The 26,347-nt window shown below is 41.4% G+C and overlaps 1 protein-coding gene across 1 annotated transcript; it reads right to left on the bottom strand.

Moving 5' to 3' along the window:
• Positions 1-9,121: 9,121 nt before the first annotated feature.
• sox3 (SRY-box transcription factor 3) lies at positions 9,122-11,020 on the bottom strand. The gene has a single exon (XM_061725512.1). The coding sequence runs from the start codon at positions 10,804-10,806 to the stop codon at positions 9,904-9,906; it is 903 nt and encodes a 300-aa protein (XP_061581496.1). The 5' UTR covers positions 10,807-11,020; the 3' UTR covers positions 9,122-9,903.
• Between the last annotated feature and the right edge of the window lie 15,327 nt (positions 11,021-26,347).

Here is a 26,347-nt window from a genome sequence, read left to right as displayed (position 1 = left end):
TAAGGATTGAAATTTACATGACAACTTAGGAAAAATGCTTTTTTATTACTCATTCATCCCCTAAATCACTTCGCTCCCCCACTCTTTTCCTCTGCCCGAGCTATTAAATCACCATCTTGACCCTGCGACCTGGAGCCGCAACCATAAAGAGCCCCCTGTGGGTCAGAGGCCTGATTGTAGCATTTGAATATGAAATAGACTTGGTTGGGCCTGGAAACAGCCCCATGTGCTGAGACACTGGCTGACCCCCAGGAGAGAGGCCTGCCTCAGCAGCCCCAGGTCTGAAGGCTCCTTCTTCTCTCAGCAAGGATTTACTTGGACTTGAGAAGTAGCGAGGGAGAAGCGGATAGCGACTGAATCTGGAGGTGGTGGAGGGGGAACGGGATGAGGCAGGGTAGGGGTTGAGAGAGTGAGGGAGAGGAGAAAGAGAGAGGGCAGACATTTGAATAAGACAAGAAGCAAGTGGTGTTTGCATGACAAAGGAGCCCGCCATCTCCCCTGATTGGTGTCACAGTGCGGCACTAAAGCCATGCAGGCCCCCCGGGGTGGGGTGATGTGTGGAGCACAGGCATGTTTATGCATCTAAGGTGTGATATCGAGGAGGTGGTGCAGGGGAGGGGGGCCACAGTGTGTGTGTGTGTGTGTGAGGGGGGGGTCATCAAGTTACTGGGATTAGAAGTTTGTGTGCATATTTTAAAAAGGAGAAGTTTGCATACTTAGATGCACCTTTTAGGTTTCTTAGTGATATTCCCAGTGAAACTTTGTATAAATACGGACGGCTTTACCCTTATATTTAACAGGTTTACGCCAGTGTGGACTCACTCCTACAGGTCATCGTAACTCTCATAGCCTCTCAGAGGATTCTCCTTTAAAAAAAAAAAAAAAGAAAGAAAGAAGAAGTCCAGTTGCTTCTTTTCAAGCCTTTGAAAAGTTAACAGATTTATTAAGTTGATTTTTTTAATTTATGGTATCCTTTATTATTGGATCATTCTCACAAAATTGATTATTCCAATCTGGTAACATGTCTTTCCCAAAAGGCCCAGCAATATCACAAATGAAAATGTGGATGTTCAGACACAGTTTTATCACTATTTAGGAGAAAGGCCACAAGTTAATGTATCCAGAGTTATAGGAATACATTTTCACCTTGGAGAATTACTGATTGCATAAGTGCAGAACTTCTTTCATTTTTACTCGTCATATTTGTCTGTTCTCTCCAAATTTTTGAGAAGTTGCACGTCTTTATTTCCTGACATCATCAATTAGTGAATGCAGTTTTAATGCTGTTAATTAAAGAAAAAGAAATCGGCTAAACTTTGAAACCATCTTGTCAACCTATAACGTTTTCTGTTTAAACCGGGTGACTCTGACAAAATTCAGCTTTATGTGTATTATGATCAGAGGTGGGTAGTAACAAGTTACATTTACTCCGTTACATTTACTTGAGTACGTTTTGGGAAATTTTGTACTTTTAGGAGTAGTTTTGAATCACTATACTTTTTACTTTTACTTGAGTAGATTTGTGAAGAAGAAACTGTTACTCTTACTCCGCTACATTAGGCTACATTGAGCTTGTTACTTTTCTTTTAATCCTCCGCGTACGCATCAATCTCATGACATCACTAGGTGATTCTTTGGGAAAAATGTTTGTTTTTGCATTTTTTGTCACATTTACACAGACTCAAACACACACAGAGTTTCTATGAGTTCATGTTTGTTCTAGTTCTGCCTGGTTAAAAAAGAAAAGTACAAAGGCTTGAAATTTTGTGCTACTTATGCTTAATTTATTTTTTTATTCTGTTATTTTATGTATTTTATTATTTATTAGGGTACTTGAATTTACTTTAAGATTATTTTAATTGAAGCTATTTTTTATTAATTTTAATTTATTTTATTATTTTATTGATTTAATTTGCCTGAAATATCAGACGGTTACTCAGTACTTGAGTAGTTTTTTCACCAAGTACTTTTTTACTTTTACTCAAGTAATTATTTGGATGACTACTTTTGACTTCTACTTTAGTCATATTATTCTGAAGTAACAGTACTTTTACTTGAGTACCATTTTTGGCAAACCAAAAAGGATTTGGGTTGTAACAATATCACATCATAATATTTTAATCTTTAATTGTCCAACTTGTCTTTACTTGTTAGTTTCTACCTGTTCTCTTTATCCGCTCCTGAATCTATTAGTATTCCAAATAGGTGTGAAGATCAGCACCATCACCGGCCCCTGCCGGGCTGTCACCACCGTCATCAGCTACTGCAGGTGGAACTCTGACTCCGGCAAGCCCTGACCATCCTCCTGCGTCTTAAGCTTTGATAGGAACAGGGACAATACAAAAACAGAGATGAGAGAGGATCATATGAGTAGGCAAATCCAGAGGCTGTGAAGGGGATTTCACAGCTCAGTAGCTCTGGACAATTTGTTTACAATCCCCATTACCGCCAATCCCTAGGGAGTAGGTGTATACATAAATATTGAGGCATTTTCTAGGGTATTGCAAGTATTGCAGATTAGTCCAGAGTTATTCTGCTCGGAGGAAGGATGGAAAAGTAAAGTGGAAGTAAAAGTGAAAAAGAGGGGGGGATGAAAGAGGAGGGCTGGAGATGAAGGAAACGTGAGTGAGAGTTGGTGAGGTCACACTCGCACTCACACACACACACACACACGTGCACACACACGTACACACTAAACCCCCTGCGGACAAAGCCTCAACAGGCTCATCTGGGCTGCGCTGCCGGCCCTCGGGGACACACCTCCAAGAGAGATGGCTTGACTAACTCTCCATGGCAACTAATCAATAAGTGACAGAGGCAGTCAGGACTGACCCATAGCCGAAGTGTATCCCACCTCCCCCCACATTCCCAGGGTTACGCTCCCATAAACCACACACACACTCATAAACTCAGCAAACTGCCCTCAGCACCGGCCCGGAGAATAAATCTTCAATCACACTGCAAGTCAGCTTCGTTATATAACTTTCAACACGTGAACGGCCAATTTTGTGTGTGCAGTGTTAAGAGCATTGGGGGGGGGGTTCTGGCTGAGCGCTGTTTCTGACAATTGCGACGGGATCTGGGTGTCTTTGATGGGCTACAGTCACCACATTGTGTATCTGTCAATCTGTGTTTCCCCTCACTGTCCTCAACAAACAGTAATCAATATCTGTGGCCTATATGAGAGGCCCAATCTTCCCACTTGTGTCCGCCTTAAGTCCCAGTCCCCCGGCCCTGCATTGTCTTGGAAGTGTCCTGTACTCAGGTCACTGTCCCTAGGCACAGTGCAAACATCAGCTCACATACACATGGCCCCATTTTTCCAGACTTGAAGGACCGGTCAGTACGTTATATTTTGGCAATTTATAAGCAACTCTACATGCTTCAGTGTTCATAAACAAAGTGATCTGTGCCAAAGAAAGAGACCATCTGTGGCACAAATCACTTTTACACTACAGTGACTCGCCTGAGCATTTCCCATTTGATCCGGCTGTTTCTTTTTATTTGGCACTACAAGTTATTCAGGAAGAAGCCTCTTAATCCCGTCTCATTTTCACTGCTACGAATGTGTGTGTTTGTGTGCCGGCGTTGGGGTTTTTTTTTTACAGATTTTTCTCTCGGCACAATTACAAGCAAAAACAAGTTCAAGTGCAACTAAGCAGTGCTTAGCTGAACAAAATGTCAAAGGATCCCAGGACGGGCAGCAACATAGAAAGCGGATTCCTCCCAATTCAGCTGTTCGTGTGATTTGTATTTGTTTTGTTTGGGACAAAAGCAGCGGTAATCCTGCCTCATATTTGACAAGTCTCATATTCACACACACCTGCTGGGACAAAGTAAACACACCTTCAGAGTCAAACACCTTAATGGATGACCCTTGCATTAAAACATAAGCCAGGATAAACCCTGAAGCAGGCATGCTGACATGATATGGAACAGAGACATGCCCATTCTCGGCGTGATTGATGAGGAGAAGCCACATCACAGGTACCTTGTGTACAGTGCATTCAGTCTGTACACAGGTCAAACAACATAATGGCCATGGTGCTCGTAGCTATCTCTCTGCTGTAATTGCACGTCTTTGAAACAGATTATTGCTTGAATCTTTGAAGGTTTCAAACCTAGGCGACACAATGAAAGTGTTTTCCTCCCCAACATCAATGCCCCATGTTTTTTTCTGTTTGTTTTGAAGAAAGTGACCCAGATCTACATATACATATAAGATTTCCCTTAAAGCACAGCATGGCAATGCACCTGTTCATGACTCTTGCGTCTAAGTGAGAAAACAAGTCACAAATTATGAAACATATATATTAACAGTACTTTGAAAAACAAGTTAAAATCAACGATTTTGCAGAATCAGAATTGTTTTTCACGGTGGTAATCCCAAAAAGTGGAGAAAAAAAAGGTCAAAGAAAACTATTTCTAAAGTAAGAACAGTTCAACCATATTAAGATGTGGAGCTTCCAGCACCAATCGCAGCCTCTAAATGTATTTTATGGTTGTCCAGAAACTCATAGCACCTTTTTTCCCCGCAGTCTGATATTATTACATTGCTATCTATTGTACTCCTTGAAGTGTTGTTGTTTTTTTCTATTTAACAATGGAATATTCATCATGTGTCAATGGATATTTTGTTCCAAGACTCACTAAAAAAGTATTTTTTTTTCATTTTGCTCCTCATCTTGAAGTGCTTGATGTACATTACACCAACAATGCCTGGTAATCTTCTCATTTCAGCTCCTGTTACATACAGGGCCTATGCAGACTTTGCATTAAAATGCTCCTTTTCAACTCCAGTCACAAGTGGTCGGCGCTTTACACCTGCCTAGAGCAGGTGTGAACACCTGCCATTAAAATCGGTACCTGAATGTGTCTTGAGCGATCAGATCTGACTTTTCTGCTCTGTATGCAAATAAATACATGTTATTTTTGCTTGCAAACAGCAGCTGGAATGAAACAAATACAGAAAGAACACAAGACCAAGATGAAAATCTGGCATAATGTTTTTTTTTTGTTTTGTTGTTTGTTTGTTTTTTGACATTATTCAACGAACAATGTGTACAATACAAGTCAGGATGTACACAATACAAAGAAAGATTTGCCACAATCATGATCACAGAGAGCTTTATTATAGTCATTTGCACACAAAATCAAATGAGTCATTGCCTAAGCAGGCGCTCATTATTATTATTAGGTGGTCCCTGAACCCTCACCAGGATGTTTTCTTGTTCAGACCATGAAAAAAAAGTGGACACAAGTGAGTCAAACCACCTTCAAAAATATCCTGAGAGATCAGGTCCGACTCTGTTCATTAACGTTTTCATATTGATGTTGGCCATTTGTGACTGGATTTCCTAAAATGCATTTTAATGCGAGGTCCGAAGGGCATTTTAGTTATCTCAGTGGCAGCGAAGCATCCCTAAAGCATGAACTTCCACCATGCTTTAGTGCTGGCAGGACGTTCTTTTCTTTTTATTTGATCATATATATTAAAGTGTGTAATGTACAGTACAAGTCAAAATTAGCCCTCCAGATTGCTTCTGGTCAATTTGGAGCTCTTTTGAGGTCTGATGTGGTATTTTTCCAGTCTGAACCAATTGTCACTTCTCCCTATGAGTTTCATCTTGATTGTTTTAACATTCAAACTTTTGCATGTAGCTTTTGGTATAAGATTTTTGATAGTAACATTTCTGATTCTCTCAAACAGTGCACTCCTGTTTCCCTAGAATGAAGAAGAAACTGGACAAAGTATCATTTGATCTATTTGTTAATTCAGTCGATACCAACACTTAAAACTAAGGAAAGTGTTTCGATTGTTTTTTTGTCTCTGAGAAAGTCATTTGTAACTAATCTCCTCATCTTTTTTGCATCTATCTTTTATAATATTGGTATTAAATAATATTATATCTGATCTTGCAGATCAAGGGTGGCGGTAACTCAGATTGTGGCTGCGCATAATCTTGCTGTCTGGCAATTCGGGTGCCTGGAAGTCTATAAGACCTTAAGTCGTCTAATTTAACCTCCAGTGACATAAGTACAAGTAGCTCACTGATGGGCGGATGCAGTTTCTGGAGCTGCGGCATGCTTGTCTTTGAAGCATTTCCCACTCAGCATTCCTTGTGGTTGTGTAAGGCACACTGATCATACCACAGTTATCATTAATGAGTCATTAACATCTCGCAACAAGACGAGTCATTGCCCACATGAGTTCAGGCAGAGCTCTGAACTCTTGAGATGTACTTAAAAGAGGAGAGGCATTGGGGAAAAAAAACGGTCAAATGTGATTTTCTAGTGTCTCTGGTGATTGCTGCTAGTGAATGAGTGAGTGAGTGGGTGAGTGAATGAAGAAGGATACAGGGGACGGTGTGGTGGAGAGGGATGGCTCTCGGTGGGTCAGCCCAAAAGCCCTGACCCCAGGAGGATTTGATGCCATTTTCCCACGCAGGGAGTCGACCTGAGAGGAGCTCGTTAACAACATCTGCCCCAGTTCAGGGAGATTAACCCCCATCCCCAGCCCCCGCACCTCCACTCACACACATAGACACACACTGCTCTGCTGTCAATCTCAGAACCTCACACAGGTCCCGATACTCCGGACAGGCCTGCCCAAGCTGGACAGGCAACCCTAGCTGCCCCCCACCCAACCCTCACCCTCAGGCTCAGATCAAAGGGCCCCCCGAGGATCCCAGCCCCAGCAAATCAATACAGTCTGAATCTGTCATAGGTGCAATCCTTAACAGTGCTCAAGCGTTCATCCGTTACACCCAAACTACGCCGATGTCTGATCCGAACATCAGAGGAGTTTCCAGATTTGAGTCACAGATTATGTCGAGAGTGTGCACAGAAGGTGTGCTCCTGCTGCAAGTTGCCCAGCCAGTCGAGCAGGAGTCAGTGATGTCACATACGTCAGTCTCTCCACCAGATTTGTGTAATGACTTTTCCACTCAACACACTGACGTAAAAAGAGACACTCCGCGCACACTTCTACCGTGCTTACCACCTTTTTTTTTTTTTTTTTGAAGAATACTCCCACAAGAGGTAGGACAGGCAGGGCATGTTCTGACATAACGTGAGGAGAGACAGGCGAAAAACAGGACTGAGTGACACATGGCCTATAGCGGCACTGCTGTTAAGCTGCAACCCTTTCGTGCAACACACACACCCACACACACAGATAGGTAGACACACAGCGGCAGAATCCACTGGGAATCCGCTGAATCCGTGTTCTACAGGGCTATAATTAGGTTAGTTTTTGGAGTGGGGGTTAAACAAACAGGGGCTGTGAGGTCATAGGCAGATGGAAGTGGGATATGCCTGCACTTGCTGAGTGGGCACAGAGCTCCGCATGACAGGGGAGAGAGGCCCTCCGGGCACTCTACAGGGGAGGGAGTGCAAGAGATGGGGGGCTGGCTGTGGTTTGGAGCCAAACTCGTATGCTTTAGGTGCCGAATATTCAAATTCATTCACTACATGTTGATGATCTTCACAACTGTCAGTGCTGAAACAGGTAAAGCTCTGTGTGAGATCCAAGAGTTCATATCCAGATAGATGAGTTTTACTCATCAAAATACACCGCATTGACATGTTTAAGACTTGATATCCATTGTTCAGCAAAGATTTCAACATTTAGGATGGAAAGTTAACTTGGTGTTTGGCATTTTGATCGAGATAGCCATCGTGACAGCAGATCATTTTCTTCTTAACTAACCTCTGAACTTTCTGAAACATGAAACACACTTCTCAAGATCACTAAGAGAAAAGCTGCTTAAATACACACAAAAAAGAAAAAAATTAGTTGGAGAGTGCAATTAGATGACGGGTGGCTGCTGGCACGCTAGAGTGATTTAAACCCTGTCAGTGAATGCAGGGAGGTCTGGATAATCTGTCCCTCCACAAAGGTGTGTGGGGCTAATCCAGGCTGCTGTGCTGAGCTGTGGACGCAGTCCTGCGGGGAGTGTGGGAAGGCCAGCAGGGCCGCCCCTGCCTAGGCCCTCTTGGTGGCCAGAGCTTATTTATGCTCAAGGTACACTGCAAAGCAGGCCAGGCCTTTCTTCCCTACACCTTTGTATTATAGTGTCAGCCTCAAAAAGTGTGCCTTTGTCTCTAAATGCTGTGCAATTTTAACCCACTTTGTTGGAGAGCAAAAATCATTACAGATATAAAACTTTACCGGACTTTTTAAGAACTAATTCAACCATGAACAGATTGCTTGTGTTCAACAACAGATGCGGGAAAACTTTTGTATATCTATCACAAATTATAAAGCAGATTAAATGATAAAATCCCTTCTGCACAACATCTTATTTTAAATATCATAATGTGATTCAATTTAAGTTGCCTTGATAAAGATGCCTTGATAAACATACATTGACACAACAGCTGAGATACTAAATAAATTACAATTTCAGATAGTTTTCATGTGTTTTAAATGGGACGTTTGCCAATTTGAAACCCTCCATATTTCTTTATTTGTTGGACATCTAATTTAGAAATTAGAAAATAAGCCCAGTTATACAGCTGAAACATTTTCAAAGTGACTTAATAAAATAATGCCAACCTTTCATTGAGGTAGCAAAGTGTTTTTTAACTGATCTAATTTGAAGAGAAAGATGTAATCTAAGTTGGGCAACGGCTAAATATAAATTATTGAACTAAGAAACTGAAGAAAAGAATTATAAACACATTTTTTTGAAGAAAAGAATTAGAAACAAAATTTTTCTCAAACTTTTCTTGCAAGAAATGACCTTGTAAACAAAGGAAAAGGTAACAGAAAGACAGACACAAATAAACCAAATTATATAGCCTATTAATTTAAAGGTTTTTTTTAAAGTCTAGCCATTGAAGTAATAGTTTTTAAGTATTTAAAATGAATATGGCACCTGATCTGTTGTGAAAACACACACAGACACCATTGAAAGCACACTCCATCGAAAACATAAATTCGAGTTTTTTATTTTTATTATTAAGTTTATTAAATAAATTTGATGGTTTGAAGACCCTGTAAATGATCATAAGAGCTTTTTTATCTGATTCTTCACAGGGGAAAAAAGTCTGAATTCAGGAAATCCTAAAAGTTATTTCCACATCTAATTGTCCACACAAAACACACAATCACAAATGATGTTTCTTAGAAATTTATTCAGCATTTAAGAATAGAGGATGGTCTTAAAATATGTAGAAACGTCAGTTTAAATAAACCTTTTCGTTCAGGATAATGAGTAAACGTGACACTGTCAAAAAACCATCACAAAACAATTTACAAAAAGACAAATTTGAACATTTTTTTACGTGAGAAAACATCGGGTTCACAAGCTGAAAAGGAAAACAAAAACAAAAATGTTGCTATAAATAAAACTTGCGTTTGCGACCCGCACAGTCTCAACATTTCATTTCATCTAGTTCATGGGGAGAAAACAAAAAAGATAAGAAGACAACAAAATATGGACACGATGGAGACAACTGACATTCTACAAAGTAAGTGTAAACATTTATAAACAACTGTCCATCCAGCTTTTTCTGAAATACACCAGCCCCTTCACGAGGCCACATGCCTTTTCATAGAGAGAAAATATGGCATTATTTAAAATATAGAAGTTCAATTCTTCTACATAAGTTGATTGCTTCTACTTAAAGGCTGAATTATAGTTCCACCTTAAATTGACGCGGTAGGGTACGGCGTAGGCCACGGCGTAAGGTACGCGTCGATTTAACGCGGAACCATAATTCAGGCTTTATGATAAAAAAGCCTCTGCTTTTTATCATAAACTTTTAAGACAAAAAAAAGGAATAAAACTTTTTTTGTATTTTCTTAACAACCAAAAAGTTCAAGTATCCGAAGTACCCTTTTAAAAAAAAAAGAAGTCTTTAGTCTTTTTTTTATTTGATGTTGTATTTCTCGCCTCAGATGTGAGTGAGAGGCAGCGTGCCGTTCACGCCCGTCCCTGCGCTCTGGTAGTGCGGATGGACGCTGTGTAACCGGCTGCTCTGCAGGGAGGAGTGCTCGGAGCTGTCCCCGCCGGGAGGCAGGTACATGCTGATCATGTCCCTCAGGTCCCCCAAACACGCCCGCTGAGAGTGGGACGTGATGGCCGGCGGCGGCGAGCTGGGCTCGGTCTTGCACACGGACGCCATGGAGCTCAGCCCCATCGCGCCGCCGCTCTGCTGCGTGTACGCCGGAGACATGCTGTAGGTGGACGCCGCGTTCATGTAGCTCTGCGCCGTGGACATCATCGGGTACTGGAGCCCCGCCATCTCGTACCGGTGCATCTGCTGGATCTGCGGGCTGTTCATGCCGTGGTGCTGCGGGTAGGCCAGCTGGTCCTGCATCAGCGAGTACGCGCTGTTCGTCCAGCCGTTCACGTGTGCGTAACCGTCCATGCGCTGCCCCACGGACACCGAGCTGTTCACGGAGTTGGCTCCCGGCGCCAACAGCCCCCCCGGCAAAGAGTACTTGTCTTTCTTCAGCAAAGTCTTGGTCTTCCTGCGGGGACGGTATTTATAATCCGGATGCTCCTTCATGTGCATGGCCCGTAGACGCTTGGCCTCGTCGATGAATGGTCTCTTCTCTGCGTCTGTCAGGAGTTTCCAGTCAGCGCCGAGCCGCTTGCTGATTTCAGAGTTGTGCATTTTGGGGTTTTCTTGTGCCATTTTTCTCCGCTGGCCCCGGGACCAGACCATGAAGGCGTTCATCGGCCGCTTCACCCGCTCCTGGTCGTTGGCACTGTTGTTCTTGGCGCCCGGCGCAGAGCCCGAGTTGGACTGCGGGAGCGGGGTCTTGATCTCGGTTTCCATCATGTTATACATTCTAGGCGACTTTAAGTGATCACTGACAAGCACTTAAAAAAAAAAAAAATCAAACTAAAACTTCAGAAGAGAGGTGGAAGTAGCCTACTGATCAGTCTCACATGAGGAGGGAAAAAAGTTGTCACTCTGGAGGGAAGCGCTTCCGCAGGTGCTTCTGGTTTCTCTCCTGCTCAAAGCCGGTGCGTTCCTCTCGGCTCCGAAACAGAAGTCTGTAAACTCGTTTGCCAAGCTCATCTGTTAATAGGCCTGGAGGCCGGACCATGTGATGTGGATTGACAGCGGGACAATGAGGGCCGGCCGACCAATCAGCGCGCAGGCGCTCACATCCAACCGGAGCGCGCTCCGCCGTGTTTTGGCTGGAGGAGGAGGGAGACGGGAAGTTTCAAACCCGCAGCGCAGTCCCCACAACCTGAACCAAGAGCCTCACAGGTTTATAACGTTTATCATCTGAGGATGAGGACGAAAAATACATGTTTTTCCAAAGGCAACATTTAGTGATAAGTTAATTTTTTTTCTTCTTGACTTAAAAAAAAAAAAAGTCTAAGGATTATTTGGGGATAGCAGTTTGATATATATCTTAATTGAAACGAGTAAGAATCCTGTCATGAGAGGAGGCTATTGGGATTAGTGTCATAAAAGTGAATTAAAAAAGCGGATTAAATTACTTAAAAGCAAAAACTTATTGACAATAAATAGGGGAATTTGGGCATAATATATTTCCATGGAGCAAAACCATTCTGTCTTTCTCACATGCGCTCCTTTTCTTAAATCCAACTTAATTAAGTCAAATTATATACATTTCTAATTAAATCAAGGACACTTCTCAAATCATCTCACATACAGTGTTCAAAATGACCTGAACATTTAAGCAGGTTTTTTTCACCAGACCCTCCCCCCGTATAAATTGTCCTCAGCGTTTCCAAAACCTCCCGAGAGTCTTAAGGTGAAACCATTTGAGACTGAATAGAAAAAGGCTGATGATTGCACCTAATTAAGATAGATGATTTTACATTTGATGCTTTAAACAATTGCAGACGTATGCCCTAACACATTTAAAATGACTTGTTTACTCAAAATTAAAAACTATAGGGTGTTAAAATGTAAGACAAATCGGTGGCATATTAAACTGGCCCTCCGTGTGAAACTTTAATACATCAACGACCTCTTGTGGAGGAGACAGGCCATCCACCGGGTCCCTGTGGAAAGCTTTGCTTTGGGACCCTCTGGGGCGACAACTTTTAAACAAGCCATCTACTGTTTGCTGAGTCGTTTTCTCTCAGGGGTGTTAATGGTTATCAGAACTGTTAACATGTTTCATGGAGCGGCCCTCATTTGCATGTGTTGCCTTACAAACGACTTTGGCCATCGAAACCAGCCGCTCAACTGGGCAAACCTCGCACCTTCTGATGACTGCAAGCGAATCGGCCATCGAAAACGACCATTAACGCCTCTTTATCTGCATGAACTCGTCATGCAGATGCCCTGGTGTTTGCTCTGTGGAGCGTCAAACCTCCTGGAGTTTTACAAGATGGACTGCAGCTACCGTGGGCCCTGAAGAGGCCCGGCGTATAAAAGATCGAAATCCAAGTCCAGGTTGTTTGGCATAAAAGTTGACTGTGTCAGAAAATTAAGTTTATTGCCTGCAACTCACACCGAGTCACGCTTTCTGACCAAAAATCTCTGACCAAACCTACATAAATCTGAAGGAAAAAAAGATTTACATGTACATTTATCACATATAGGCCACAAAAGCTTGTGTAAAAATTGATCTGATATCTTCCAGGGAGGGATATGCCCTCATAGTTGGAGCTCAAAAGAGACATCATCACTTCATGAATCCTGAATTTAATTTCCCCGTTCAATGGGGCGTGACAAACGGCGCAGGAGCAATAAACCTAACGTCCAATTAGCAGTCGTCTAATTCTCAGGGAGCGGTTATTTGTTTATCTGGGAAAATCTCAATACTGATCCGCTTGTAATCTCCTTATGGAAATTGGCCGGTAGCAGGGGAGAGAGACGGAGAGAAGAAACCACCAGGAGAAACCCGGAGTTTGATAATGAGGGCCTCTGTGCAGCTAATTTCCTAATTAAGGGACGGAGGACCACCAGCACAGTCTACTTAGATTCAGACTCAACAAGCCTGACAGCCCTCAGGGCTCTCAGGACGCGCTGCGAGATCCCTGTTCAATGCTGGGAAATGTGCTCATGTGAGAGCAGGATGGAACCAGTCCGTAAAAAATTAAAAATAAAACTAAAGCATGCATTAGGAAATATATACTTTCTTTTAGTAAATTTAATTTGTGCAGATTTTAAAACAATTTCCATTACTGTGGTGATATATTTTCCATTAAAGAAAAAAAATTGGAGAAAACGGATAAATTAGGCTGTACAAAATATTTAGGCCTGAAAGAGAAAAAAAAATACAGGTATGTTTTAAAATAGATTCGGGAGAATTCATATCTACACCTGCAGATGACACAGCTTAAATCTGGTCTTCTGATCTAACATAGCTTTAGATTTATTTATTTTTAATAAGAAAATATGGCCTGAACTTTCATTTTAAGGCATGAAATTGGACTTCCAACAAATAGTTGCTTATGTTTGTAATTTATTTACTTCTCCATTTTAACTTCTCCGCATGCATTAAAAAGTCAGTTTTATTTTAATTTTATTTCGATTCTCTAATACAAACATTCTTACAATCAAATGTCACATCTCTAATCTATATTTGTTTATTTATCTATTTATTGAGTGTCCATTTCAAACCAATCAGCCTCCAGCATGAGTAACTTTTTTTTTCTTTTTGTTTTGTTTTAGCCCACTGACCGCGGAAAGGCCTGTGAGAAAAAGTAATTAACAAAGAATGGCTTTTCAATTACAACCACAATGGAGACTGTCTCATTAAGATTTTCATGATTTTTTTTTCTTTTTTCAGGACTAATAATGCAAATGAAGATGCAATTTACGCACGGTCTGTTGTTCCTATTGTGTCCCGGGAAGGGTGGCGTCCTCCCAGTTAAATACAGGTAAAACAATATTCACGGGTCATTTAAAAGACTTAAAGTGTCGCTGTCGTCGCTTATTTATTGCACAGGGGCAGTTTTCTTAATGATAATTTGACTTATTTGACCAGTACGAGCTGTCACTAAAGGAAATACATGTTTCCAGTGCTTTGGCTGTTTTTTTTTCTGATGTTTTATATCACTTATTTGACTTATTGTCAGAAATATCCCTCAAAGATATCTCGCTAATTCGACAGTCAATGTGCAGCTGTTCCGCAGCACCTTCTGCTTTAGACAAGCAGGAAGCGGTGAAATAATCAAATATAGCAACAGGTATTGATTTGGTCTCAGATCTTGATTTCTGTCGTTTGCTTAATTTAGTGGTATTTCTTTTTGAATGCGCTCACCAAAAAAAAAAAAAGAATTAATAAAGATTTTTACAATAGATGACTGAAAGCCTTGTAATGATAAAGGACGTTTTTCCATCTGTTTTCATCCCTTTCTCATCCCAGGTTTACCTCTTATGGTCAAGCTTGAAGGTTGGTAAACTTACCACGTATGGATGCATCATCTCTGATCATCTCTGTGGTCATCCGAGGTGCTGGAAGTCCAGCCAATAAGAGCGGACTCAAACCTTCAAAATGATTAAAAACACACACATTAACACAGAGGAAAGACGCATCATTTACCCAAGGCTAATAGAGACCTGCATTTGTCTCTAGTGTTATTTTGTGTTTTATTTGTGGTGACAGGGGGGATTTAAACCTCAGCAGCGTCATCCCTGCTCCGCAAATATAACCTTTCCTTGTAAAAACAACACATAACAATCTCTCAGATGCCTGTGAAAGCTGCGTTAAACCAGAGCGTCTCTCTCTTTTTTTCTTCTTGTCTTTTCTTTCCCCAGCAGGCCAACCATGTCCTTTCTCATTATTTTCCCATACGAGCAAGGCCAAGGCTGCTGACACAGACCCACGTGTAATCTCTTTAACCCGCCACTGTCGCGAGCAGACAAGGCGTGACCAGGAAACACTGATGCTCCGTCTCATTCAGCCCGGGGATACTTTCTCAAGCCTCAATTATGCTTCTGCGTTAAATCGACGGCGTAGCCTACGGCGTAGTTACGCGGCGACGCGCACGTAGGCTCTGCGTTGGTGTAACGCGGAACCATAAATCAGCCTTCACTTCACATCCTTGACGTTAGCTGCTTATCACTAAGGGATGCACATTCTAAAAATTTCCACACACACTGTGTTAAGAAGTGTGTAAAATCCCACTCACCGACCCTTGGAGTCATCATAATTGAAAAAAGTATTTTTTTCCCTTTTTCTTTCTTTTTTTTGGTGATTATTGGTCAATGACGCTAAAAGCAATGAAATTAAGGCTTTACAGGCTATTGCAGCGAAGGACATCTGCGGATACATTTTTAAAAGGACATACAAAGATTAGTAGATACTCTTTACTCAAGGCATTTGGTACATGATGCGTTAAATGGAAAATAAAATAATAGATGAATGTAAATTATGGGCTCTTATCCACTGAAAGCTAATTTCAATTCAGGCTAAATTAAGCAGAAAATGTCTATTAATGTGCATTTGCTTCTGAGCCACTGCATGAAGTCATCCGGTTCACAACACGACTTCTGTGTTTGCTCAGAAACAGTGTGCGCAACGAACTTCCACAGCTCAAACCTCTGATGTCTGTGCAAAGATGGGCTGCATCCCATTTACCTGATTTAGAAATCACGAGAATGAACTGTGAATAACTGGAGAAGTCAAAGAAACAAAAAAAAGGGTTAAGTTAATGACAGAATGATAATGTGTCAGCGTGCAGGTGCATTATCGCGCACCTTCACAGATGATCATTTTAAGTACCGTTATTGCCCAACCAACTAATTACAGCACTCATTATTGTCCATGTATCTGCTGAATCAATGCCATGTTCGTTTTCCCTCAAAACAATGGAAACTTTCTCCGTTTTTTGTTTGCAAAGAAAGTGCTGAATAGTCACGCTTTGCTTTGCGCGCTGCCCAAGCAATAGGCCCTCTTTTGTTTTAGTCATAATTGAGATCCCGCTAATCTAGGCTCCTTTAAAAAAAAAAAAGAAAGTGAAACAGTCTCTTTGTCAAGCCTTCATTAGGTTAAGATAATATGTGAGGATGCTCAATTAATTTTCAGTGTAACCGTAATTAATTAAATACGCCCAATTTTGTAATAGATTAATGCTGCAGAGTTGTTATCTGTTTTTCTCTCCAAAATGAATATGTAACAGCGATACGGCGTGGAGCATTAATTGCAGAAATTGGTGCTTTTTAGAAAGGAAACGTTAGGTTGAGGTAATTATAAGAGGTGATTTATAAAATCATAAAAACAAACAAGTATAAATTGATGTATAAATCATAAGTAGGCTACCCTAATGTGGTATGTGAGAAATGACAAATCTCTGTTGCACGCCAAGCACTTGATAATGCAGATAGTAGTCATAAATTTAGTCCCAGTCAAGGTCTCATTAAGACGGGCATAATTTAATTAAGAGTTAGCCATCGCCCTCTAAATATATTAATTACCTTGAGCATGACTAGATAAGTGCAGTGATTACTGCGTATTTCATTAGAGGGAGTCTTCCAGGGGAAGAGCAAACTAAGGTGGGAAGCATGGGTGCTGACAAGATAATGGATGGGCCGGCCTGAGATGAATTTGCTCACCTTGCGTTGGCTTGAGCTCAGAGAGGTGATCCAGAGGACAACAGGGTCCTGAAAAAGTAGAAATGTTTCAGCTGTGTTTACTGGAGCTCCAACGGTTAGTTTTCTAGCTCAGTAGAGACATTTTATATATTTTTCAGAATTTTCAATAACACTCAAATCAATTAACTTTGTTGTTTGTGAGTAAGAGAAGTGCATGACTAAATTATGCTTGAGAGTTTATTAACATTGATCTGTGTTTAGTTTTGGCCTGAGCTTAATGGAATATTGAAAACAGTTTTTTTTTTAAATTATTGTTAGTTTTTGTTTTTAATCATATTTTCTTTACCTGAACCAGAAAAAGATACTATCCCGTCAAGTTGTGTTTTGTGTTGTTAAAAAGGCTTCCCCTTTATTGCACCCACAGAATGCAAAAATATATTTAAAAAAAAAATGGTTCAAAAAGAGAAAAAGGATAATAATTAAGCATAAATGCTGAACGGCCTCACCACTTTGGTGTACTTATAACGTTTACTGTTATTGTTACATTCCTCTTATTCACGTCTGCTTTTCACTAACATGCTTAAGAGCTACCTTGTCATATGTGCCGCCTATTTGCACACAGACACACGAGCACACACGCAGTCACACACAAATACAGTCCAGCAGTGCGCCGAGGGGGTGCGGAGACGACGGCTCATTGCCCTGCAGACTGATATGTCAATGAAACATACAACATGTTGCTGCTGCAATGCAGAGATTTCCAGCCTTGCTCCTCTCCTGGCTGACAGCAGGACAAAGAGCCTAAGCTACTATTATCTGGAGGCAAGCTTTTATCCTTTTCTTCACAAGTATAAACGGAGATACAGAGCTCTGCATAAAATCACTGATGCGTCCAGCATGGATGGACCACAAGAAGGGAAGAGAGTTTGGACACTTTTAACATGTCACAGGGTTAGACAGGATGTGTGACAAATAAATTAATTTTAAAAAAGTATTTTTAACTTGAATTTTTACTCTGAAGGTTTTCAATATTGTTAAATTGTATGTCTTGTTAGTTTTTGCTATTTAGTGTCTGATCATTTTGACAGCAAGACCAACAGGTGACACAATATATTTGAAAAAACATAGTTTTTTCTCTCTTCTTCTTTGTTTTTTACAGAGTCTTTACAAATTTAGTACACGTGAACAGAGCACAACTCAAAGAAAAATCGGCCCCCTGCCCCATCATTCTGAACGTCCCCTCCCTCTTCTCTCCACATTCTTTACCTCCTCCCACTCTGGCAGAAATTTGAGGACACTCACCAAGCTCTCACAGGTCCCAAGGCTGCTGCTGCTGTTTCCCCAAATCCTGCTGTTGGACACACCTGTAACAGCTGACTGTCAGAAGCCCCCAGAGAAGGAACCATGGCCTCAGAGATGACTAGGACATCCACAGCTCACTGCCTCAGCCGAGACTCCGACCGCAACCGTTAAAACAACAGCTCTCACCACAGCAGCTTTCACAATGCAGCAGAGGGATACGAAGCCTGAGAGAGCAGGGCAGCCACTGGTATGGCAGTGCAGGCTGCAGCCCAGCTCTCCCTGCTCTGGGACCCATCTCATTCAGCCAAGATTGCTTCATACAAAAGTTGACAATACACCAGTGAAAGCTATTGTTGATATTCAACATTTTTTAAATAGCTGAGTAGAATAGACAACATGGCAGGCTACAAAACTTGGCAAGGCAAACTGACCTGGAGCTTCACATTTGAAAGGGTTGCCACACTGGATGAGAGGAAAGAGGGTTTATTGTGTAAAAAAAAAAGAGGGAGAGCTGGTGTGAAAGAGCCTTAAAAACAAAACATCTCCCATCCCAGGAGAGCAGAGTATAATGCATTCTGTGCACCAGGAAGAGGGACAATCACCTTGCACAGTCACAAGTGTATACACGTTACCAAGTCAGAGAAGAACAATGAAATCAGCGCAATCAGAGCCACTTTAAAATAGGATATTATATTTCTGGCTCCTGAAAGAAGAAAGAAAAAAAAAGGAAGCAGACTGATAGAATAGTCAAAAATGAGCCTATGCATGCTATTCCCAATTGGTTAAATATTTATGCCAACACTCAAAACCAGAAGTCTCAACCATAATGCACCCAGATGAAATCCATCTACAGTGTTTCCCCAATGTCACACAGCTTAGAAAATGAGACGCCCTGATGCTGGTAATAGTGTTCTGTTTCTGTCATTGTTGAGCTGACAAGTTTGCAAATTGATGTGGATATTTAAGAAGCCCTTAACCGTCCATATGTTAGAACATCACAGAGCCGCTCGTGCCTCACAAGATATCAATAGATCAAATGAAGGTGTGTCTGTGCGTGTGTGTACGCCCAGACAGCCCTGAGGTGTTATGTTTTGTACATCCTTGTGTGGGACTGATTAGCCTAATGTAGATTTTAAACCACTCTGAGGGAAGCAGTCGCAAGACCGCTCGCTCGAATATGGCAAAGGAATGCTGTGAGGGATGTGAAATGCAAAACAAAACAGCCTCGTTACTCTATTTCATTTCGGCCTTTAAAAAAAACTATCCAGTTAAATTGCGCCATCCGGATAGAGTGAATTTGGTTGTGGTTGTGGCACAGATGTTCTTGTCCAGTTTTGTTCTTACAGATTCCTACAACTAAACTTGGATGTACATTCCAATAAAGGTTAGGATAAATGATAACATGCCTCTGAAGTTTGACTTTTTGCACCATTACAATACTAGTCATCATATCTTCTGCTTTCTGAAACACATGTTAATGCTCAATAGTACACATGTATGGTTCTTTAATATATTTGCAAATACTAAGATGCATTCATTTTCAATGGCTTTTGTCCTTAATGGCTTTTTTCCCCCTTACATTACTTTTACTTTTATACTTTAAGTAGTTTTTAAACCAGTACTTTTATACCTTTACTTGAGTAAAAAAACTTGAGTTGATACTTCAACTTCTACAGGAGTATTTTAAACTCTAGTATCTATACTTCTAACTGAGTAATGAATGTGAATACTTTTGACACCTCTGATGTTCAGACACTTCGTATCTTTACATTTTGAAAGATTCAGATGTAATTCTAATACTTGATTCTGTTGCCATCAACCTAATTAGCGGTCATTTCCACACTCAGCGCCACACCAGAACCTGACATAACACAGGTGACCACAGGGTGGCGGTAATGCGCATTTTCTGCTGTTAGCAAACAGTCAGCAGCATGAAACGAGACGAAAAAGAAGAATGCAGCAAAAGAAGTAAAAAAAGAAGAAAAACGTAAACAAGGCTAATCTGAGTACATCTCCTACAACTGTGACATTTCTTGAGTTATGTGTCGGGGGTTTCTTTTTTTTTTTTTTTTTTGCTACAGCTACCACCACAGTGCATTTTTAAAGAAAAAAAAAGAAGTACCATCCATTGTTTACTTGTGTTTTCTTCTCCTTCTTGTTTGCTGCATTCTTCTTTTTCGTCTCCTTCTATGCTGCTGGCTGTTTACGAATAGTATAGAATAGAATAGTAGAAAATGCGCATTACCGCCACCCAGTGGGCACCTGCTATTCGTTCAGTCAATAGTTCTTGTGTGACATTGGCACTAATGGAGACACACTGACTGAGGGGGCTGAGAGGGGGGTCAGCCCTCTTAGAGGTTCCTGTCCAGTGGGTTTACCCTGATGGAGACGCAACTTCCTGAACAAAAGTGTGAGAACGGTGTTCTCAAAAGAAACACCAGGATGAATTTGCACATTTCTTCTTCGGTAGTGTAAAATATAAATTTAAAGAGTCTTTTTAAATGTCTGAGTGAAAAGGGCTAGGGATTGTTGTCTGAGGACAATTTGCACTAAGAAAGCAAGGCAAGTTCAACACAAGGTAATTCAAAGTGCTTTACATCAACATTAAAAGCAGCAAGACACAATTAAACAGTAAATAACAAATAAAATGATAGGAAAAGAGGTAAAATAATAAAAAGCACAAGCTGTTAAAAAGTAAGGGCAGTAGAGTACAGCACGTAAGTATTTAATTTAGGAGTAGCTTCAGTAAACAGTAATGTTTTTAGCCCTGATTTAAAGGAGCTGACAGTTGGAGCAGACCTCAGGTCTACAGGAAGTTTGTTCCACCGGTGAGGAGCAGAATAACTGAACGCTGCCTCACCTTGCTTGGTTCTTGTTCTTGGGACAAACAACAAACCAGATCCAGATGAACCTCAGGGGTCTGGGAGCTTCATAGGGAACTAATGAACGGAAGCATTAATGTCTCTGGGTTTGAAGGTGGGGTGGATCAACACACAGCATAAATGTGTATCGTTGTCAGATAATTCAGTGCTCTATATCTTTTTTTCAAACTAAATCGACATTAGATCAAAGATGAAAAAGATCAGGATTTCCAAAAGTCAGATTCTGTGATCGTATAGGGTTGTATCAGTGCTCTTGGAAAAGTCAATTTCCACTTCCGTGATAGCAGCATGAAAATCTGAATAAACTGTTGCTTTCAAGACCACTTTATGGGTACATGTATTCTTCAGCAAGATGATGCAAAACCACAATCTGAATGCGTTACAGAAGACATGGCTGAGGTAGGAGCGCCTACGTGTGCTGAACTGGCCTGCTAACAGTCCAGACCTGTCCCTAACAAGAATGTACGGAGAACTTTGAAATGAAAAATTCAACAACAATGACCAGTACTGTTGCAAATTGTAAAATGTGTTTGCAGGGACAATTTGACAAAATATCAACTTCAACACTCTGCAGCTTAAAATTTTCAATATCAGTATGTCTTTCAAATTGGAGAAGGAATGGTAGCATTACAAAGTGGTAAACGCTTTACTGTACTGTTTTTTAGAATGTGGCGGAAGTATGAAATGAAAAAAATTTATGTATATTATCAAAGGAAATCATACTGTCTGCAAATAAATAAAAGTTTGTGTCAAAATGCAGGGATTTTTATTTGAATTGTCCGTGTTGCTGCAACTTGCAAAAAAATACATAAAAAAAGCTGTATGAATAGACTTAATAATGACATTTATTTTCTTAAGCAGAATAAGAAAACAGTCTAACTCAGAGCAAATACCTTCATGTTTTGAAAAAAGGACTGAAAAGAACCTACTAAAGAATGCAAGAGTGAAAAAAAATAATAATTTCCATCCTGTCCTAGTGTCATAGCTACAAAACCCTGGACTTATACATAAAAATGTGTTTCCTCACATCTCAACTGGCCCTTGAATTTGAGAGGGAACGTTCTGAGCCTTGTTCTGGTGTGTCTTCCTGTGCTCAAATGTTTCTCTTGCTCAAATCTGCTGTGTATTAGTCATGTATAAGTGTGCGTGTGACTCGAGAAACAAGACCTCTCTGGCCCTTTAACATGGGCAGACCTGGAGTTAGATATGTCTGATTACACTGATTAAGGGCAAAATCACAGCTCTGAGGGGGGAGGCAAGGTTGGCGTAATCTTGCAGGTGTGCTAGAGAGAAGCAGAGATACAGGGAACCTGTGGCGTCTGGACTGGAAATCCACGTCAGCGCCACCCATCACACACTATTAGCCGACATCAAAGCTCTAATTTTACTCTAGCATTACACCCCTCTCCCTCCCCTGCTGGTGTGGATGGTGCAGCCTGGTGGGAAAACGACATTCAATCCGCTGTCTGCCCCATTCAGACCAAAATTGGCAAATGACAGCTCTCCACCTCTCAGATTGCTGGAAGTGAAAGGTACTGAGCCCGAGTATCCAGGAGCCGTTGGGGAGGGTTGGGAGGAGAGGAAGGGAGAGAATAGAAGAAGAGTGAGAGAAAAAAAGAAAAGCAGGCAGAGGAGTGGACCAAGGTGGGTTAACAGCCTCCCTTGTTCTCCTCGGTGGCAACAGTGCTGGACAGAGAACACAGAGAAAAGACAGAGATGAATGCCTACTCAGCAGATCAAAGGACCTTCCCCGAGACCAATGGGAAAAGTTGACCTGAACCCACTAATCGCCCACTTTACCACCCTGGGCCTCGCCGTGTGGCAGGTGAGAAAGCAGCATTTGGCCTTCCGGCAGGGGCGAAAGACTAATCGAACCATCTAGTAGCTGGTTCCCTCCGAAAAGCAGCAGGAAGACAGAGTTAAAACTGACAGAAATAAGGAGAGGTACCTGCTGACATTGTTGTGTCAGGACCAAGACTTTTGTTGTTCTCTTCGAGTTTTTATTTAAAACAGATACATAAATAATTAAATGAGCCATGAAAAGTGAATGAATGCACCACATAAGAAGAGAAAAACAACACAAGCACAAATGTACATGGAAGTAGAATTATTCATAGCCAGAAAACAACAAGATTAAGATTTTACTGTGACTCAGGAACAACACACGTAACATATTGTGTTAGACACTAACTGGCTGCCAGACTGAATGGTACTCCTACTGCTAATTAAGTGCTAATGGCAGTTCCTCCTGCCGAGAATACTAATTAATGTCCCATTCTTCTGCTAGCCGAGCGCGTACTCCAGCACGGCCTAATGAGGGGAGGCAGGTACGTCTTCTCCCAGGCTGGGTTAATAAGCACAACACAGTGGGGTCTCAGCAAAGAGGGCCATACCAGGGGGGCTGCTTCCTGTTCCCTAATCTTAACAGACCCCCCTCAGAAGGCTCACAATGAGACACAGGCTAATGAAAGCATTTTGTCTCCAAAAAGAAGAATACTCCAAAAATAGGCCAGCTTATGTGTCTGTAGATACCAAGTATTTGGGTGTGTACGTGTGTAAATATATAAATATATACTGTATATATATATATATATATATATATATATATATATATATATATATATATATATATATATATATATATATATATATATATATATATATATATATATATATATATATATATATATATATATTATATATATGTATATATATATAGAGAGAGATATATAGAGATATATACAGTATATGTATATAAATCATATACAATCATATTTAACTGTGAAATAGATCCGCAGAGTCAGAGAAAACTTCCTACAACTAGTTGCATAGTTTCAGACAAGCTTTTGGTAAATTTAGTCTTCTTTATGTTTCACACAGGAGCGCAAACACATATTGTAAATATATGTTTTAAAAAGTCTGTGACACTGAGCAGTGCTTCCTATGGTATATATATTTATATAATTAGCTTTTTTCTGTGTGTTTTTACTATCTAGAAACTGCTGATGTCTATAAGAAAACAACTTTTATACAGTGTCCAACCTGCAGAGAGTGTGCTGCTGCAAAATAAATACATTACCTGTTTGGAAGCAGAACACCCGGGAATCAGATTCAAAGTGCTGAGGAATGAATGGATGTGCGAGCATGTGGGTGCGCGCATGAGCGCAAACATAGATTGAGGATTGCATTGGAATTACCTGAGAGAGATAATGGTGGTGCATTAGATTAACTTTCAGGCCTTAAATGCAACACATTTAGGCAATCTTGTCCCCCAAAAACATGTCGATGTCTGAATGGACTCCCCCTCGCTATCAGGGGCCTCTGGTCCCCCACGCTGATGCAGCTGGCAAGGCGCTACCGTTGACTGTCAAAACGCAGCGCCAGATCTAGTTATAAAATAATTGAATTTTCATATCAGAGGGGACCAGAGTCCCAGCAGACAATAGGACTGCTGAGTCCTCTCTGATATTGGCTCAGGCCCTTTGCCATGCGCATGAAATCAGTATGTTAATGTTCCAGGGTTTTCTCTTTTTAAGGGCACTTGTGCTCTCGCAATGTACCGATGAGGTTTCAAAAAAAAAGGAAAAAAAATATTGCAACTATTGATAAGTCGGCAGCTAGCAACCTCCTCGACCCCTCCTCCCACCCAACAGGCCCACCTTCGCCTCCACCCCCAACCCACCAAGGCTCTAGCCGTTCTCGCACCCCCATCTTCCCCCATTATTAAAATTGTAATTTATTTTTCTAAATCAGAATGACAGCTTGCTTTCTTTTCTCTGCAGCAGGCAGTGAATCACCAAGCTTTAATTACTTTCGTAACTTCGCTGACCCTGTGAGCGTGCTGCTTTGCCAGAGAAAATGGGACATCCAACAAAGGCCCTACTCAGCCTCGGTGGCCTCTGCTTCATTCAAAATGTAAAAATTTATCAAACTACAACATTTTACAAGATTTTTGTTAACAATTCACCTCCTATCTTGCTCAGGCTCTCTCAAAGCATCCCCTCCTGCTCGGAGGCAGCTCTGCTCTCCCAGTCTCATGACCCACCTCTCCAAGAAACTCCCCGGATAACTAAGCAACTCGTTTCCAACTCTGCCTCTTCACTTTCCTCACTCTTTCTGTGTGCACGCTTGCATTGATTTAACAAGGTCCCTCTGGTTTAAAACACCCAGAGGTCAAACTATTATCAGTAACCCCCTCCATATCCAGGCTGTGGCCTTGGCGGCACGGCGAGCAGTAGCGCAAGGTCCTGATGAGTGCTTAATCTGATCACTTCAAAGATCTTTGGCCCACAGACATCAGGGTCAAGCTTAAATCAGTGGGGCTGTCAGAGACTATCATCCAAGCTATGAAAGGTGCTTTTCAACCACAATCCATGATAACGAAGGAGTAGCTGCTACATTCAAAGGCATGAAGACTCTGGATGGATCATGGCCATGACACTAATGAGTGAGACGACTGGCTGAATAGGTAGAAGGCTGGAGATGCAGAGCTCTTCTGCTTTGTTGCCACAAAGTTCAGGCGTGTTTCTTGTTTGCAGAGGGATCTGTATTTGCTTTGCATTATTCCTGGTGCCTGACTTATTAAAGTAGCTAATATGTTGTAATCCCAGCTATCGCTCTCACCTTCTCAGTGGCACACCTCTGTTTTGGGTTGTGCCACTGTAAGAACCGGGGCTGTACAGGCACAGTTGGTCTTTTGCTGACTGCCTGATAATTGAATGAGCGATTATCCCTCCTATTATTAGACAATGATACAGAAGGTACTGCCATATGTACAGAATATTAATGAGTAGCTGCAGTCGCCTAGATAAGAGGAGCGCCATGCAGTTGCTGTAATAGGGGTTAAAACAATTTGCCCTCACAACCACCCTATCCATTCTCACACACAGGCGCACACACATCCTGTTCTTGTGCTTTACTACATGCTAATCCTCCTTTCCCTCACCAAGTGAGTAGACTGACACCGACAAACCAGACCCCATGGCCTGGACGTTTTACTTGGTGGTGACCTCCATGCTACCAAGGCCAACCCATCATTGTGTTAGAAAGCGAGCAGGGTCACTCCACAACAAAATAACATGCTAATGAGGGCATTTAAAGGTGCAAGAATTTTTGCAAGATGAAAAACATGGTGCCGTACACAGCTTTGTTGTCAAAAATCTTAATCATGACTTCCTTTTATTTCTCTCTTTCTCTGTTTTTGCAGTTTTTTGTAGTTTTATCTCTCCATTTTCTTTCCGTCACAAGGAAAGTGTTTTTGTTGTCTTCATCTGCTGTTGCAGCTTCAGCTCAAGTGAAAATGCAAAAGCAGCTGAATCCCTCAGTGCCACAAAGGCCTCCCCTGAGGCTGCAGAGAGGTGAGACAGCTGGGGCACGTCACTCTGCAAGTCCCCATGCCAATCAATATCTAACATCTATCACTGCTGGAAAGCAATATTTCCACTTTTACCATGCAATAATTGCGCTTAACGCTGTAAAGTACCTTATCATAAGTCTGGCAGCAAAAGAAAGGCCGGTTACCATGGCGACCATGAAAGCCATTGGTTTCCTTTTCAGCAGAATAATGAACTTCTCTCCTCTGTGTCAGTCTTTCACCCATCTCTCAGCCTCTTCGATTAAACTGAAGTCCATGCGTCCTTGAAATCCCTCGTCTCTACTTTATGATTTGACAAACA

Source organism: Cololabis saira, chromosome 7 (genome assembly GCF_033807715.1).
Source record: "Cololabis saira isolate AMF1-May2022 chromosome 7, fColSai1.1, whole genome shotgun sequence".
NCBI lineage: Eukaryota > Metazoa > Chordata > Actinopteri > Beloniformes > Belonidae > Cololabis > Cololabis saira.
The sequence above is the reverse complement of the archived record's forward strand: the minus strand, read 5'-3'. Positions and strand labels throughout refer to the sequence as shown.

What these genes read in the sequence shown, in the direction of transcription:
- sox3 (XM_061725512.1), bottom strand. Translation starts at nt 10,806, where the DNA reads ATGTATAACATGATGGAAACCGAGATCAAGACCCCGCTCCCGCAGTCC.